The 16,304-nt window shown below is 54.6% G+C and overlaps 1 protein-coding gene across 1 annotated transcript; it reads left to right on the forward strand.

Moving 5' to 3' along the window:
- Positions 1-6,358: 6,358 nt before the first annotated feature.
- Positions 6,359-15,973, forward strand: LOC141970240 (von Willebrand factor A domain-containing protein 5A-like). Its single transcript, XM_074926687.1, has 18 exons — positions 6,359-6,572; positions 7,536-7,594; positions 7,967-8,214; positions 8,320-8,542; positions 8,906-9,048; positions 9,202-9,316; positions 9,754-9,881; positions 10,094-10,182; positions 10,635-10,779; positions 11,086-11,165; positions 11,665-11,776; positions 12,107-12,271; positions 12,416-12,519; positions 12,875-13,056; positions 13,236-13,421; positions 13,899-14,122; positions 14,332-14,458; positions 14,654-15,973. Exons 2-18 carry the CDS (start codon positions 7,546-7,548, stop codon positions 14,731-14,733), a joined length of 2,400 nt encoding a protein of 799 aa, XP_074782788.1. The 5' UTR covers positions 6,359-6,572; positions 7,536-7,545; the 3' UTR covers positions 14,734-15,973.
- Positions 15,974-16,304: the final 331 nt, after the last annotated feature.

Below are 16,304 nucleotides of genomic sequence, written 5' to 3' on the forward strand. Positions count from 1 at the left end.
GAATGCACCTGCCACAAAACCCTTCTTATTCTTTGTGTCCCTTGCCAAGTTCAGCTCCAGCCTCTCCTTGATCTTCCCAACCCCATCCCTACACAACTGGGAAGTGTCCCTATAATCAACCCTCCTTTCACTTTCTGTGCATTTCCTTCTTCTCCTCTAGTGCGACTACGAGATCTTGACTCATCCATGCTGGTCTCTTGCCTTCCTTTCCTGATTTCTTACATCTGGGGACTGAGAGCTCCTGAAATCCTCCTAATCTAGCCCAGGACAGCATTAGCTGCCTTCGCTGCAAGGCCACATTAGGATTTTGTTCATTAATTTCACTTGTAGAAATAGTTTCATGACTTTAAGGATGCATCTCACTTAGGGCTGGGTTTTGTAATATTGGTGTCTCCATGTGAGTTATGCCTCTGTGCTTCAAATATTCTCACTGGATAACAAGAAAATGAAAGGACTTGAGAGACATTCAGATTCCCATAGCAAGAACACCCGTATTTGACAGGTGAAGCATTTATCTGTCTCCACTGATTGTTCTGACCATCAGATGCCTGACTCACAAACACCAGGATTTGGTCTATTAATCTCTCCTTGGGTCAGCTAGGAGGAGTCTCACCCAAGGATATACACATTATTAAAGGGGAAATTCTAATTTTAACTGCTCAGCAGTGGTAATTTGTGACCAAGGAGAGATCTGTCCTGGAGGGCAAGAAGGCCCAACTACAAGAAGGGCTTAAACTGGCTGGAAGCAGGAATGCCAGAGACAAAACAGGCTCCTTCTGGGGGAGTGCAGTTTCCCTTGGTGGTGAGGTAAGAAACAGCCTCAGCATTGTCTTGTAGCCACCCTAGAATGGGAGCGCTGAGGGGCCCAAGCTCAGGGGCCACCTTTGGGCAGCAGAGCTGGGCTGGGGATGGACCCATGGCCGGGCTGAGATGCCCCATGCACCCGCTCACAGGATCCGTGCTGGTGCAAATGGATGTAAGGAACCTGCTTCTGACACATCTTGGCAGACTCCATGTAAAACTGCATATTGCAGTAGGACTCTGCCCAAGGCATTCACTGTTCATTAACTTTTTATTTTATATTTAAGCACAAACATGTTTAATTCACCTCGAGGGGTACCATAAAAATTTCTCAATATGATGCACTCCCCCGAAACACTTTCGCTCTGTAGCTGAATCGGGTCTTCCCGTGCAGAAACCTTCTCCAGAAGGCTGGGACTCTGCTCTGCCTGTCTGTGCGCTGCTGAAGGATGAACCGCCGTCTGGAACTGGTTTAAGACGGGTCAGTTGTCCCACTGTTTATTTTTCCTGCTGGAATAGCAAGTGTCCGTTGGCATTAGTGCATTTGAGAATTTACCATTAACTACCCACAAGACCTCATGTGTTTTGCAGAATTTTCAGACTATGACACAACTACAACAGGGTGAAAACAGAATTTTCAATCTGAAATAAGATCTTCACATAGTAGTTTTCCTATTCATCTTTATCATTTATTTTCTCTGTTATTTTGTTTCCCATTATCAGTCAAAATGGCAAGAAGCGGCTTGTTTTTCTGCGACTAATATTGACATTAAAACTATTTGGTTTTCCTGAACTGTGTTCTATAGCTGTCTATGTTTTGACTGTGTATATACATGTATTTTACACATTGGCAACTGAATTTTACATCTTAAACCAGATTGGAAGAGGCCAGAGCCTTCAAACTCACATCAATCATGTTTCAACCTCAGTAAATTACTGAAATTCCACATGTGCCCTTCCTTCACGAACATTGGTGTGCATTGTTACTGAAAGCACAAAAAAGAAGAATGGTCATGGATGAAATAACATTAAAACCGTTATAACAAGAACCTTTTTGAAAGCAAATGCATGGAAATGTTTCTGCACATTGCAAAAAAAAAGGGGACCAAGTTTTGACATTACGAGTTCCTCAAACCTTACTGAAGGAAACAACCTTTAGTGCTCAAGTACTCCGGAGGACACTGTAGTTCTTGTAATGCAGTCAGTCACGAAAGACCTGTTGGGCCTGTGAACTGTAGGAGGGCCCTGGAAGGAGTACAGGGAGTACAGCTGAAGGAGCGTTCAAGTGCAGGGACACACCAAAGGGCGGAGTCATGTGTTGAGGTAGAGCTGTTGAAAGATTTGTTGCCAGAGGCACTCCTCTTCCTGACCAGTGACTCAAGATGATCAGCTGAGGTGGACTCTGCAATACCAGTTGCAGTGATGAGTCCCACCCAATGTATACTTTGGTTTTCCTTGTCCAGGTCCGATGCTGACGCTGAGTTGTTAGAAGAAATTGCACACTGGGCCATTAGATACTCTCTGAACTGCAGGGATGCTTTTCTTACCCATTATCCTGTTCTCCTGCTTTTATCCCTTCCATTCGCAGCTCTGGGGTTTGAATGTCTCAGCTGCCTTAGGCAGGCATTTAGTCATCTAATATGATTTTCTAACACCATACTTGGCACTATGGGGTATTTCACACAACCTTCAGCTGATGCTCCAGAAGGCTTTGCTATCTGCCAAGCTTATCTGGACAGCTGGGGCATTCCAGGTGGTAAAAAGCACCTAGGTTGAGGGAACTGCATTTCCCAACCTTTATCTCAAGTGGAAGCCATCCCCAATAATTTCTGCAGTATTTGATTTGCAGTATTCGATGTCTACCTTACGCAGGTAACCCATCTGTGGCCAGGCTTCATTCAGTTTTGTTGCAGTGTTTAAGCCTCCCCTTAGCCTTGGTGCTCTACCCTGCCTTGGCTAGTCCTTGGCATGGCTGTAGTCTAATCTAGCTCTGGCACTAGCTAGATTAGAATCAGAGATTCTGAATAAATTTTCAAAGCCCACTTGTTATCTCCAGAGATAGTCTGAGACATTTATTTGGCCTGTGATTACTAGCAAATCATGTTTGGGGCTTCACATGTCCTTAAAAATTTTACATCCCTTATTTACAAGCTAAACAGGGTTCACCAGACACCATATGGTCCTTTGATCTCCACCCAGAAGTTAATCCTGCCCTCTGAGAAGAGGTCTCTGGGCATGGATGACCATGCATTCACACTGATGACATACTTTGGAGAGCACTGGCCATACCCACACATGTAGGACTTGTCCAGAGATCTCTTCTCAGATCCACATGGCATCTCTTGGGTTAAAATACACACTAGTGCCCCAAATTATGGAAAGGTTTGTTCAAATGATAAAATGAAAAGAGCTTGAAAACTGGGCTTCCTGTTTGTTCTCACCTTTACACAGATCTGGTAATAAAGGCCACTGGAGACTGAAATGTGTTTTGCTCTGCACGCTGTCTGTGGTCAGAAACTCCGGAGGCCTCAACTCATAACAACATCCCTCCTTTTTATTTTCTCTTGATGAGTAGTTTATTCTGCTTGCCATACGGGCTCCCTGACAACTCTCAACCCTCTACTTCCCATAGTCAGGGTGATTCAGTTATCTGTGCAGTGGGACCTAGAGACATCTGAGACATCCTTAGGTGCCCCAGCTGGCCTCCAGCCCCTGTCACAAAGGGTGCAAGATTCCTGCAGTTGCATACATCAGTCCTATAGAGGTGACTTGAACATACCGCAGCACCAGAAGAGCATGTGTGTGTGTGTGAGAGAGATGGAGGGGTGGATACAGTAATCCCCTCCGCAGCAGCACACAGCCGCCCTCCACCCCGTTGGCAACTTCTTGTACCACTGTCACCAGTCGGGTTGTTCACCTGGCTGCTTCCTATTCTGGGTGCCCCAGACTCTGCTGTTTTGTCTGGACAGAAAATATGTGAGCATCTGAGCAGACTACCTTTATGCCGCACTAAGACCAAGTGCTTTGCACTTCAAAAGAGGCCCAGACGTGAGGGGGTTGACATCCTCCAGAGATGCTCAGAAGATACTGGCGGTCCAGCACCCCAAAACCATTCACAGCCAGCGAGTGCTCTCCAGCAAGAGTCAGTGAGAACCTTCAGCATCCCAGCTGGACAGAAGTTTCGGGAAGGGGAAGCTGGGCTAAGGGGTCAGCATTCAGTATTTGTGGCACTTTTTGACCAAGCGTGACTCATCACCTGGGGTGAAGAAAGGAAGATCCAAGAGGCAGGAACGTGTTCCCTAGCTGCTCAGATGCAGCGTGTAGCATCTACACCTGTGACTCATTTGTCTGTTCTTAAGCATCAGAGCTACTGGAGACAAGGTGAGGTGTTCCACCAGTTCCTAAAAGTAGTCATGGGCCACATCTACCAGCAGCATGTGAATGTCAGTTCACCCACTTCCCCAGAGAACTTGATCTCCACGGGTGTAATGAGACTGGACACACTGTGGCAGACTTTGAACAAAGGCAGCTAGAACTGTCTGTGCTGATCGAGGCTCTCACACAGTCAGTGCAGCCCTGGGAGTGGCCTTGCCTGAGAGTCACAGCAGCCCTGAGAGGCAGATTGCAGGGAGCTGCACAGGTTTGCTGGAGGAGGGAGAGTTCAGCGCTACGCACACCCCCAGTGAGAGACAGCCAGGGCGTGCTCTGGGAGCAACGTCTGAACTCAAACGTCATTTGGCTCCTTGGGTGTCCAGAGGCCACCAGTGAGGTGAGTTGTCTCAACCAGGGGCTGGCTGCCAGGGAGGCATGAGCGTGGCTGGCACAGGGGAGAAGGTGGAGACAGAGCATCCCAACGCAGCAGATGAGAGGAAACACCCATGTCCAAAGTAGGTATTTGAGTCCGAGCTTGTCTGCCAGCTCTTCCCATCCCTCAGCTGGCCAGTATGTTGGTTTTGCTGCTTCGCGGTGTGGAAGTTAAGAACTGGTGGTTAACAAAATGTAAACTGACCTTGGGGTTAGAAGAAAGATTGTGGGGAACTGAGGCAACATTCGTAACACCGTGTTGGAGCGTCAGAAAGAGCGAGAACAGCGCCTGCAGAATGCATGGTGAGCGTGTGAACAGTAAACAGATAAAACCTGAAGGTCAGTAGGATGGAGAAGGGAAAACAAGCCTGTGTAAACAAGTGGGAATAAATTGGGAGCTGGCAGACAGTGCAGCGGCATCTGCTCTTGGCAATGCCCCCCCTTCAACAAACTGCTGTGAGTTTGTCTTTCTTCTGCGCGTCGCCCCGATCCTGGCCGGACCGAGGCCAACACGCAGTCCGCCACCCAGCCGCCAGCCTGGCACTAATCAGTGTGTGGACCTGAGCCCAGCCTCCAAATCTGCAGCCAGTGCTGCAGGCCTGGCAGGGGACAGGCTCCTGGAGGGACGAGTGCCACCTCCTCAGGCACACAGAAGACGCCGCCCTGGTTGCAGGGAGCCCCTGGCAGCTGCTGCCATTCGCACCAGACGTGGGGAGAGAGCGGAAGGGCTGGGCGGTGGGGGAGGTTTGGCAGACTCTGCTTGGCCGGGAGCAGCCCCGCTGAGGGGTCGCAGCCCCTTCCTCGGCTCTGCCTGGAGCACCCTGCAGCACCCGGGGCCCCACCCCAGCCGGGCGCTGGCGGGGCTGGGGCACAGACGCTCCCGTTGTGGCCTGAACAAATGGAGCACAAGGACGTATAGGACGTACTGCAGTCCGTACACATGTTTCTCATCAAACACAGGGACGTGTAGGATGTATCAGTTAAGTCAGTCTGTTCTTTAAGCCGCCAGCAATGATTTAGTGAGGAACTTCTGAGCAGGAGCTACTGTCCTTGAAGAACCTGAAATAAGGAAGCTCATTAAAACTGTGTATGTAAATCAGCTTAATTAGAGAATAGAGTGTCCTTAGGAGGAACTGTCCTCATGACAACAGCACAAATCACGGCCCCTGCTCGGAAGACCCCTGCCCCAATAAAGACCCTCAGCCTTTGAGCTCGCGCAGAACAATTAAAGCCCGCTCTATCTTCAGATGGGGACGAGGCGTGTTCCTGACCGTGGGGGACGAAGCGGTGAGAAACCGAGCGATGGGCGCTGTAGGAAATGTGTGTCCGTGCAGGCTGAGGCTGGCAACACCCCGCAGGGCCCCTGCGCTGTGCTGGCTGCCGCAGCCACCGCCTGCACCCCTCCGCGCAAGCGGGGCCCAGACGGGTGCCCCGGCGCGGTCCCGGAGATTGGCCTTCGCGCCCCGGGAGCGAACCCTCTTTGCGGGACCCCGCGGGGCGGCAGCTCATGCGGGGCGGCCTCCCGCAGCCCAGCCTGCCGACAGGGGCCGGGGGGGTGCAGGGACCCCGCTCAGACCCCCCCCACCGGGGGTGGCCCCTCTCCCCTCCATCCCCCCGCCTGCCCGGCACCCGGCACCGCCGCTGCCCGCGCAGCCCCCGCGGAACCGGGGCCCGGGTGCTGGGCTGGGGGTTTGCAGCGATGTGTCTCCGCCCCCCCGGCCCTGCCCCCCCGCCCGTCCGTCTGTCCGCCTGCCCCTCCTCCTCTCTCGCCGTCCCGGCCACCCCTCTGCAGCCGCAGGCCTGCCCCTCCCTGTGCGCCCCAGCGCCTCCTGCTCTGTCTCTCCATCCCTCCCTCCTGTCCCTGGGCCTCCCCCCTCTGCCCCTCCCTCTCTCCCCCCTTCCTCTCCCCTCTCTCCCTCCGGCCATCGGAGTGCCAGTCCGCCCTGCTGGCCCTGGCCTTCATCCTGGTGAGTGTCGCTTCTTTGTGCTTCCCTTTGTTACTCTGCCCTTACTCTCTGTTCCCTCTCTCTGTTCACCGGGGGGAGCTCGCCCCTGTCCGATCCATCCCTCTGCCCATCCTTCAGCCCAACTCCCCCGAGGACTTACACCCTGTCTGCTCTGCCCGCCCGTCCCCAGCATGATGGGGGCTGGGGACTCTCCTGGTGCTCCCCACCCTCTCGCCGCAGAGCAGGAACTGGGGAGATGGAGGCAAACGTGTCTGAACCAGAGGGATTGATGTGGATGGGTTTGGGGGGAGGGCAGTCCCCTTCACCTCCTGGCACGTGGCCAGAAGGCAGCCAGGTGTCACCTGAGCTGCACCCTCCCCCGGTGCCTTTCTGGGATTTGCTCTGCAGTCATGGAATAGCTGTCCCTGCCCTCATTTCTCTCTCCATCACGTTCCCCCTTATCATTTGGACTTTCAGCCTGCCCTCGCAGGTGCTCTCTCGTGTGCAGCTGCATTCACACAGTACTGTTGGTGACGGGCACCTGCCCCTCTCTTCTAAAATGGACCCCGCCACCTGTGCACCCGCTGCTTTCCACAAACATCCTGGTGTCTCTCTCTTTGTTCACCTATGTGTCCATCTGTCCCAAATGGACCTCATCTGCCAATCCATCCATCCATCCATCCATCCACTCTTGCTTTCACACCTTCTTCCCTCCATCTCCCTTTGCTATCCCTTAGTTCTCTTCAAGATTCTCCCAGGGTGGGGGTGGGGTGCAGACCTCCTCAATGCAGAGATACTCCTGGTGACATCCCAGTGCTCGTAAATACACATTTCTGAATCCCTGGGTTTGCTCTGGCTCTACATGGTGGGCTGGGGCTTCCAGCTATGTATGTAGGAGAAATGACAAGGAATCATCATCGAATAGGGGCTGCCTGGTGGTTTCTGTGGTTCTCTCCTCTTACAGGAGACCCTTCTTCTCTGCAGGTCTCCAGAAATGTGGCATCAGAGCTTTGGACTTCTAGGAAAATCCTACGACCATGACAGTGAGCCAGGGATCAGACAGCTGAGGGACATCTGGGGAATGGGGAGTGCTCCCAAAGCGGGACAAAGAAAGAAGGATAGGCAGCCACAGGGGGAAATAATCTGGACGGGATCTTCCCAGAGTGAAACAAGGATGGGAATGGGCAAGATCTCTCCAGGAAATGGGTGGAGACCAGAGGGATGGGGGGAAAGGGAAATTGGAGGGGTGGGAGGCAGACTGTGTTCCACATCAGGCTCACGCTAGACCCTCAGTAATGTTGGTCACCTAGTCTTGGTTTCCAGGGTGGGAACAGCCACATACCTCTGAAGCAGCCCCAGTCACCTCCTTGTGTCGTTCATGTGTGCTGATGGACAGGTTGCATCTCTCTCAACAGCAACAGGATCCTTTCTGCTGGGGAAGTGGCTCCACGTACCCCTGTACTCGGTGCCTCTGTGTAGTGCTGTGGTGGATGTTGCTATCCAGGATTATGTGGCTGACGTGGCCTCCGAACTCATCTACCAGAACAGGAGTCAGGTCTCCAGAGAAGTCGTTTTTGTCTTCCCTCTGGTCTCCCACATGTCCATCTACTCCTTCCAGGCCTGCAGTGAGGATGCCAAGGTCCAGGCCCTGCTGCGGGATGAGGTACCAGTGTCCAGGGACGAATGGGCGAACCACCACAGGGGCATGGGCTGAGCAGCCCATGGCTTGCCTGGTGATCCACTTTCTGTCCTTCCCCTTCCCACCCAGGCCCAGCAGCTGCACGAGGCTACAGGGAGCTGGGAGAATCTGGAATACCTTCAGAAACAGTCTGATTGCCCAGGCGAGGTGTTTGCCTGCTTCCTGGGCACCCTGTCCCCTGGCAGGGAGGTGGTCGTGACCTTGCGCTATGTCCAAGAGCTGCCACGGAAGCCAGACGGAGCAGCCCATTTTGTGCTGGCACCCACACTGCATCCCCACACAAAACTCTATGGTGAGTGACCCCACAAGGAACCTGTCCTCCCAGTCACACACCCCACACAAGGGCCACAGACTCCCCGTGTACTTTACAAACAGACACAATGCAACTTCCCTTCGCACCCACAGGGAGACCCACATTTTTCCCCCATGCAGCCGCTGGACAGATCCACATATTCCTCCTCGTGCTCCATGAGGGGATCCACACCTCCCACAGCCGTTCCCCGTAAACAGACTCATGGACACCTCCATACGCCTTATTGACAACCCCCAAATCTCTCCATATGGCCTATATATGGATGCCAAATCCTGCCCCTCCCACCCCCCACCCCTGCAGGGATTGCCTTTGCCCTCCCCAGTGCCACGTTTCTCCCTGCAGCCTGCAACTGTCTCACTAGCAAGCTGCCCTACAGCCTGCTGCTCACCGCTAGCCTGCAGTCCCCCCGTGGAGTGGCCAGTGTCCAGGCCAACTTCTCCCTCACCCCTTTGCTCTACACTGCCCAGGACCGCAGCACGGCACAGGTATGCCCTCCTGGGTGCCAGGACCCCGGGAGAGCTGGGGAGGGCTGTCATCACTGAGAAAAGGGGGATGCACCGAGATCAGTGCCTGTGTGCCTGGCCCGGTGCTGGGTCGGGTCCCCTCCTCCCATGTCTAGTCAGGCACCTTTTCTCCAGGTCTCACTGGCTGGCAGCCCCCCAGATCACAAGGATTTGGAGCTGCTGGTGTATTTTGGAGAGCCCACAGCAGTCAGTGCTGTGGTGGAGAAGGGAGACCCCGCAGCCCCTCCAGGTGAGTGCAGCTGGGGAGGGAACCTGAGGGCACCTCTGGGTTGAAGGAGGAAATGGGGCACGAGGACACACCGGGGGTTCTGAGGGGGCGAGATATCATTGGACACTGGGATAGGAATGGGAGGCATTCAGGTGGGATAGTCTGGGTCCTGGGGTTCCAGGGTGGGGTGTTAGGGACACTGTGGAGGGGTGTCAGATACAGCAGGATGCGTGCAGGGAGTTCTGCGTTAGGGCTCACTGGGTAGCTCTGTTGGAGGCACTGGGTTGGAATAGGCACTGGGCTGTGCAGTTGGTGGACAGTACAGTAGGACATTGAGGTACCAGTGTGGCGCATCATGGGCTCTGGGGTGGTGGAAGCTGAAAGCACAATGAGAATCAGAAGCAGGATGAGGAGGGGGGTGCCTACCTGTCCTTCATCCGAGCCCATACCTCCTCCAGGTTCTCTGCTCGGTGACCCCATGGTGTTGGTGACGCTGGCACCCAGCCTCCCTGAGGCAGTGCCTGGGCAGCGCCAGTCTGGAGAGTTCATCTTCCTCCTGGACACCACTTTTCTTGAGCATGCTCAGGTACCCCTGCAGAACAGGGACCAGGGTGGGGTGGAGGAGAAGGCTGAGGGGGAGCGGGCCAGGGCAGGCAGTTACAGAGGGACAGAGATGTGAGGGGGGACTGGTGGGGCTGAAATGGTCCTGGAGTCCAGAGGCTTTAGGAGGACCTGGGCAAAAACACCTGTACCCCACACCAGTGCCTCCCAAGTCCTGCCTGCTGTGTCTTTCCGCAGGACTCCCTGCTCTTCCTTCTCAAAAGCCTGCCCCTGGGCTGCTACTTCAACGTCTACTGCTATGGAGCAACCTCTGGGGGCATCTACCCGTGAGCAAACATGTGGCAGGCTGGGTGCGATGGGGCTGGAATAGGTGCTGGTGGGTAGGGCTGGATACTGCGGGGCATGTCTGGGTGCTGTGGGGCTGGAATGGGTGCTGTGGGGCAGGGTTAGATGCTGGAGGGCAGGTGTGCATGCTCTGAAATCGCCTGGCTGGTACAGGGCAATGTTGGGTGCCGGAGGGCACGACTGACTACTGTCGGGCAGGGGTGGATTCTGGGGATGGGATCTTTGTGGCACTGTGGGAGAGCACCTCTTGGGGTGCTGTTGAGCTGAATCTTGTAGGAACTCTGAAGCCGTGTCTCTTCAAGAACTACTGTGGGGCCGGGACTTGCAGAGGACCCTAGGGCATAGCTGTGGGAAGCGCTGTGGGGCAGGGTCTCAGGGGTAACCAGGGCTGGCACAAAGCCATGTGCTCTCCAAACATGCCGTGCCCCCGCAGGCAAAGTGTTGAATATACTCAGGACAACCTGACCGAGGCCATGCGGCGCATCGCCCCCACCGGTCCCAGCCTGGGTGACACCGATCTGCTGGAAACCCTCCGCTCAGTCTACAATACCCCCTGCCCCCGCGGGCACACACGCCAGGTCTGGGTGCAGGGGCATGGAGGGGTGGGATAGGTGTCCCAGGGGAGAGGGGGTGGCAATAGGGATGGAAGGAGCCACCCAAGGTATGTGGTGGCCACAAGGGAACAAGAAGGGTACCGTGGGGTGTGGGGGAATGGAGAAGTGGGTCTATATCTGTGGGGGTTTCTGTCCCTGAGTGGATCTCTCTCCCTGGGGTCATCTTGCTACAGGGTCTCTCCTGGGCCCCTCTCTCCATTTCAGGGGCCTGCTCTCCACATTTGGGGGTCCCTGTGCAGGACCCCACCACTCATGTCCCCTGTCTCTCAGCTCTTCATCTTCATGGCCACGCTACCCCTTGACAAGGAAGCCATCGTTGCTGAGGCCTGCCGTCACCGCAACAGCCACCGGTAATGGGGACTCTGCCCCCAGTCCTCCCGTCACGCTTTGGTTGTCCAGTCATTTCTAACCCTTATGAGGGCCCCTGTTCACCAGTGCCTGCCCCAATCCTTGCGCCCCTCCAGTGTCCCAAAGACCCTTCCCACCCTGCACAGCTCTGCTGAAGGACTCTTTGCTTACTACTCCCACAACCAAGGCACCCTTCACAGAACAGGAAAACTGAGGCACAGGGCTTCTACACCCTGATGTGCCCCCAAACTCTACCCCAGCCCCACTAGACTGACCCCAGCTCTGTCGCAAGTCCCAGCTCTCCTCTGCCAGCTTCCTGTCCAACCCCTGCTCCAACCCCAGTCCCTCACTCTACTCCCTGCTCGTCTTCCTGCCCCTTGTTCTGCACCCCAGCTTCGTTCCCCCAGCTTTAACTCCAGCCTGTGTTCTCCAGCTCTAGCCCAGCATCCTTGCACTCACCCATGGCTCTCATTTCTGACACCTTTCCCTGCCTCCCCATAGGTGTTTCTCCTTCTGCTTTTCTAAGGACAGCGCTGCCCTGGCTACAGCCCTGGCCAGGGAGACAGGGGGTGAAGCGACCTACGTCTCCTCTGACAACACTGTGACGGCTGCGGTAGGAACCCAGGAGCCCCAGCAGGTCCCCCTCTAGTCCACAGACACACGGACTTCGAAGCCCCCCAGCACCTGAACTGCCCTCTCACAGCTGCCTGAGGACCCCAGGCACTCAAGCTTCCCCTGACTCTACCCACCACCCACCCCACTGAGGACTGAGGTGCCGGGGGTTCTGCCCCGCTATAACCCACAGACTGACTGTGCCCAGGGAACCCAGCTGGTGCAGGCTACCCCACACACTGCAGTGTCCCCCAGGGAACCCCAGCACTGGGGGCCGTGGGCTGAGCCCTGGTGGGTCTGCGAACTCGGGCGTCCTGTTGTCTGTCCCCAGGTGCTGAAGTTCCTGAAGAAGGCTCTCAAGCCAGCAGCTGCGGGAGTCTCTCTGAGCTGGACCCTGCCCCGTGGCCTGGAGGTTGAGGTGCTGGGCGGCACCCCTCAGTCCATCTTTCAGGGTCAGCACAGCCTCCTCTATGCCCAGATCCATGGACAGGCACAGGTGAGAGCTGGGACCACAGACATCACCAGCCAGCTCCCAGTAGCCTCCCAGTAACCACCAGCAATCTTTCAGTAATTTCCCAATATTCCCCAGTAACCATCTTATGTCCCCAGTATCTTCCAGTAGCTTCCTATGTGTTCCCAGGATGCGACACTGGCCAAGGGGGTCATGACCTTGCAGTACAGCTTGGACGGCCAGGATGTCACTCACACGATCGAATTCCCACTGTGCCCACAGGGAGACGGCCGGTGAGAGCCTGCCCTAAGGGAAGATGCATGCATCCCCCTCATTGCTGACATGGACTCCAGCTGAGAGGGGGCCCAGACAGCTTGTGCACTCCCATCTTCCACACGCAATCCCAAACTGGCAGAGAACCCAGGTGTCCAAGCATGCCCTCCTTCCCTGCTTTGACCCCGCATGGGTAGGACCCAGGAACCTGGGCATCACTTCCCTCCAGAGAGACGAGGACCCAGGCATGCAGGTTTTCCCGCTGCCCACCCTCATCCCTGAAGGGAGAGACCCGGGGTCCAGGCTCTCCCTGTGCACCTTTCCCCAGCGTGGAGATGAGCCAGGTGGCCGGGCCTCACCCGTCTCTGTCCCCAGGCTGGCTGGGCACCGTCTGGCTGCGAAATGCTTGCTGCAGAGGTTGTTGCCAGAGGCTGCAAGTGGGTCAAGCGATGAACCCAGGCATCGTGCAGTTGAGATCAGCCTCACTTCGGGGATCATCTGCCCCTTTACCAGCTATGAAGGGGTTCGCACATCACAGAGGGTCACCTGGTACCAGGGTAAGGAAAGACGCTTGCAGGAAAGAGCTGGTGAGAGAGCTTCATGGGATGTTCTCATTCCACTGGAGCTAGAACCCCAGCCACAGGGCACCCCCAGTCTCACGGGGTAGGCCCCATCACCACCAGGTGCTTCTTTCCCATGTGCTTAATTCAGTTCCCTTCCCTGTTTGCCCTCAAAGGGCCCCTGGCACTCTTGCCACCCCGCCAGTCACTCGTCCCCTGCCAGATCGTTAAGCTTCGTGGCATTTATAATGCCTCTTCCTGCCGTCCTGTGACCATCTGGGTCCCACCTGGCTGGCGGCTTGCCCTCCATCGGCTCACTCATGGCATTGCTGCCCTGCCCCAGCAGGGAGCTTCCTCAAAAGGTATGGGATAATCTAACATCTTATAGGAGGGTTATGCTGCCACGTCTTGCCCATGGCATGGAAACCAATGACTTTTGCCTTTAACCTTTCCCTTAGTTACCATTAAATGTGAAAGTCCTTCAGCAAGTATGAGACTCAGCTCAGGGACACCCAGGGAGGGGACAGGGATGGCTCTAGATCATAAATACACATTTGGATAAGATGTGTTGGAGGGCTGTCAAGAGAGGTCTTGGGACATGGATGAACAGGAATACCAGGAGAAGGGGCAACGGTCCAAGGTGGGGGTGAGTTAGTGGTGTCCAGAAGGGCTGTGGGTGGGAGTGCTTTGGGGACAGGCAGGAAGGAGCTTAGACTGCAGGTAACTGCCTAAAGAAGAGCAGAGATAATGTTCTTAATATTCTGGGACATTGCAGAGGGAGGTAGAGAGGGGTCAGCTTCTTGTCATTCTCTCAACCCTCCTGTTCACATCTCCCACAGCATGTAAACCACCACCACCACCTGTTTCTTCTCTCAAGAATGTGGATTACAGGGATGTTTTTTGGTGCTCTCCAACTTTTGGGCCTTGGTACACCAAAGCCTTTGCTGAGTGCCAGGAGCTGGTGGCACTGCAGAACGTAGATGGTTCCTGGGCCCTCAGCTCAGGGCTGGCCTCTGTTCTGGAAGTTGATGAGGCTGAAATCAAGGGAAAGATGCCTGGTGAGGTAAGAGGAAAACTGCTTATGGTGGTAGTCTGTCATCCTGGGACAGTGGGAAGCCCTTGGCTGGTGGCAACACTGCCATCCCAGGGGCAGCCAGAGAGTGAATGAAGGAATCGGAAACCAGAAGCCACAAAGGAAGGGGTGGGAAGCAGTGAGGGGGCAGGGAGGATGCTCAGCGCCGTGTGCTGGCCTGAGTCATTGTTCTCCTACAGGCCACGGAGCCAAGCATCTGGGCCACAGTGCTGGCTGTGACCTGGCTGCACAGAAACAACAAGTGTTACCAAGACCTCTGTGAGCTGCTGGAGGCCAAGGCTGTGACCTGGCTGTGCAGCCGAGCTGGTGAGTCTTGAGGGTCTGATCCTTGCTGATCCCCACAGCACATTCTCCTCCCTTCTGTCTCCACTGGGACTTGCCTCACCCCTTCGCAGGACCACGGTTTCCTGGGGGCAGGTGAAGGAGTCCTGTGCCCCCTTTCTCCTTCCCATCTGTGGACTGCCCGACTCCCTCAGTGCCACTCTCTCTCCCTGACTGCAGTGTCCCAGCTGGACAAGTGCCTGGAGGCTGCCAACACCCTCCTTGGGAGCAGCGTGAAGCCAAGTGTCTTCAGGCTCTGAGCTCAACCCATGCCTTGTGCTAGAGACAGGCAGCACCTGCAGGTGCCAGAAAGTACAGCCTAAATTCACCTACCGTGCTGGGATACCAGTGTCGTTACCAGCTGGGATCTTTCATTACAGATGAATTCTCACTGCTTCTGTCTTATACTGGTGGGCAGAACCTGTATCATGCTGAACTCCTCAAGAGAAAAGCTCTAGTTCAAAGCCTCCAGCGTGTTTGGTTTGGGGGGAGGTGGGAGTGGGAAGGAAATATCACATTTCTCAGTGGTCACCCTTACCAAATTCGGCTTTGGCAAAATGGGCTCCAGGCCTCCACAAAGATGGCGCTTGGGGACACGGTTTAGTGGTGGACGTGGTAGTGTTAGGTTAACAGTTGGGCTCGATGATCTGAGGGGGCTTTTCCAACCTAAACCATTCTAGGGTTCTATGGTTTCCATCTTGACAAGAGAGCGCTGTGCACGCTAGAAAAGATGAGTCTTTAGAGGTGTCAACAGCAGGCGCAATAGCAGTGGCTCCCAATGAAGGACTCCTCTTGCATCCCACTTACTGACCTCTTCACTTTACCCCAAAAGTCCAGGCTGTGTTGGGAACTCCCATATCTGCATTGCCACGTAAACCAATGGTTTTGGAAGCAAAACTCTCATCTACATCAGTGTGGTAGTTTAGGCCCTGCCGGGACCAGACGCCACGTTGCCGTTCTCCCTCCCCCACCCTTGGACCAAGTAGGGCACAAACCCTGGGTTTGAAATAAGGAGAAATTTAATACAACAGTGTAATAGACAATTTGAACAACAACAATAGCAATAATAACAACAATAAACAGCAATAGCAGTAAATAAGACAAAAGATACACAGAGAAATACCGCAATGAACACAGCCAGCCCGCCACACGTGCCTCCCACGACAAAAGCCACAAAGGAAATCTTCCCGCGCTGCCGCGCCGGACTTGACGTCAGCATGGTATGAATAACGCGGCTGGAGATCCCTTCCCCCTCCCTGCTGGGGAAACTTAACCCTATCCTAGCTGAACCAGGACAATCAGACCCAGCCCATCATGTCCAAGAGAACTCGTGGAGCAGGATTGCTTTGAAAACTATCAGCACGTTGGAGGTGGAACTGCAGGAGCTTTTCATTACCAAACCGGTCATGCAGTGTACTCTCTCCTGTCCCAGGGCCCTGAATTCTTGGGTCTCACTCCATGTTGGCAAAGTCTTTGATTCATTTTCCAATAAACACTGAATCTTCTGCAAGCCAAAAGGTGTGACGTAGCCTTTATTTCAGCTGGGCCTATGATCCTTCCTTCCAGGGGCCATCTAAGTCACCAGGAGGGGCACAAAAGGATGTTGCTTCCCAGAGAATGTGTATTGTAGTACACTAAATAAGGTGCTGCCATTGCTCTTGGAAGAGCACAGACCTGTTCTAGGTTAGCAAGACAAGAGCTAGGGACTTGCCAGGCTTTTTCTAGACTACTTCTAGCTTGAACTTATTTCAGTTTGATCTTAGTGGTAGCGGCTGTAGCCACGCTTTGCCCAGCAAACAGGTGACTGATGTTTAACCCTAGTGTAATAGAA

The sequence above is a fragment of the Athene noctua genome, chromosome 25 (genome assembly GCF_965140245.1).
Source record: "Athene noctua chromosome 25, bAthNoc1.hap1.1, whole genome shotgun sequence".
Taxonomy (NCBI): Eukaryota; Metazoa; Chordata; class Aves; order Strigiformes; family Strigidae; genus Athene; species Athene noctua.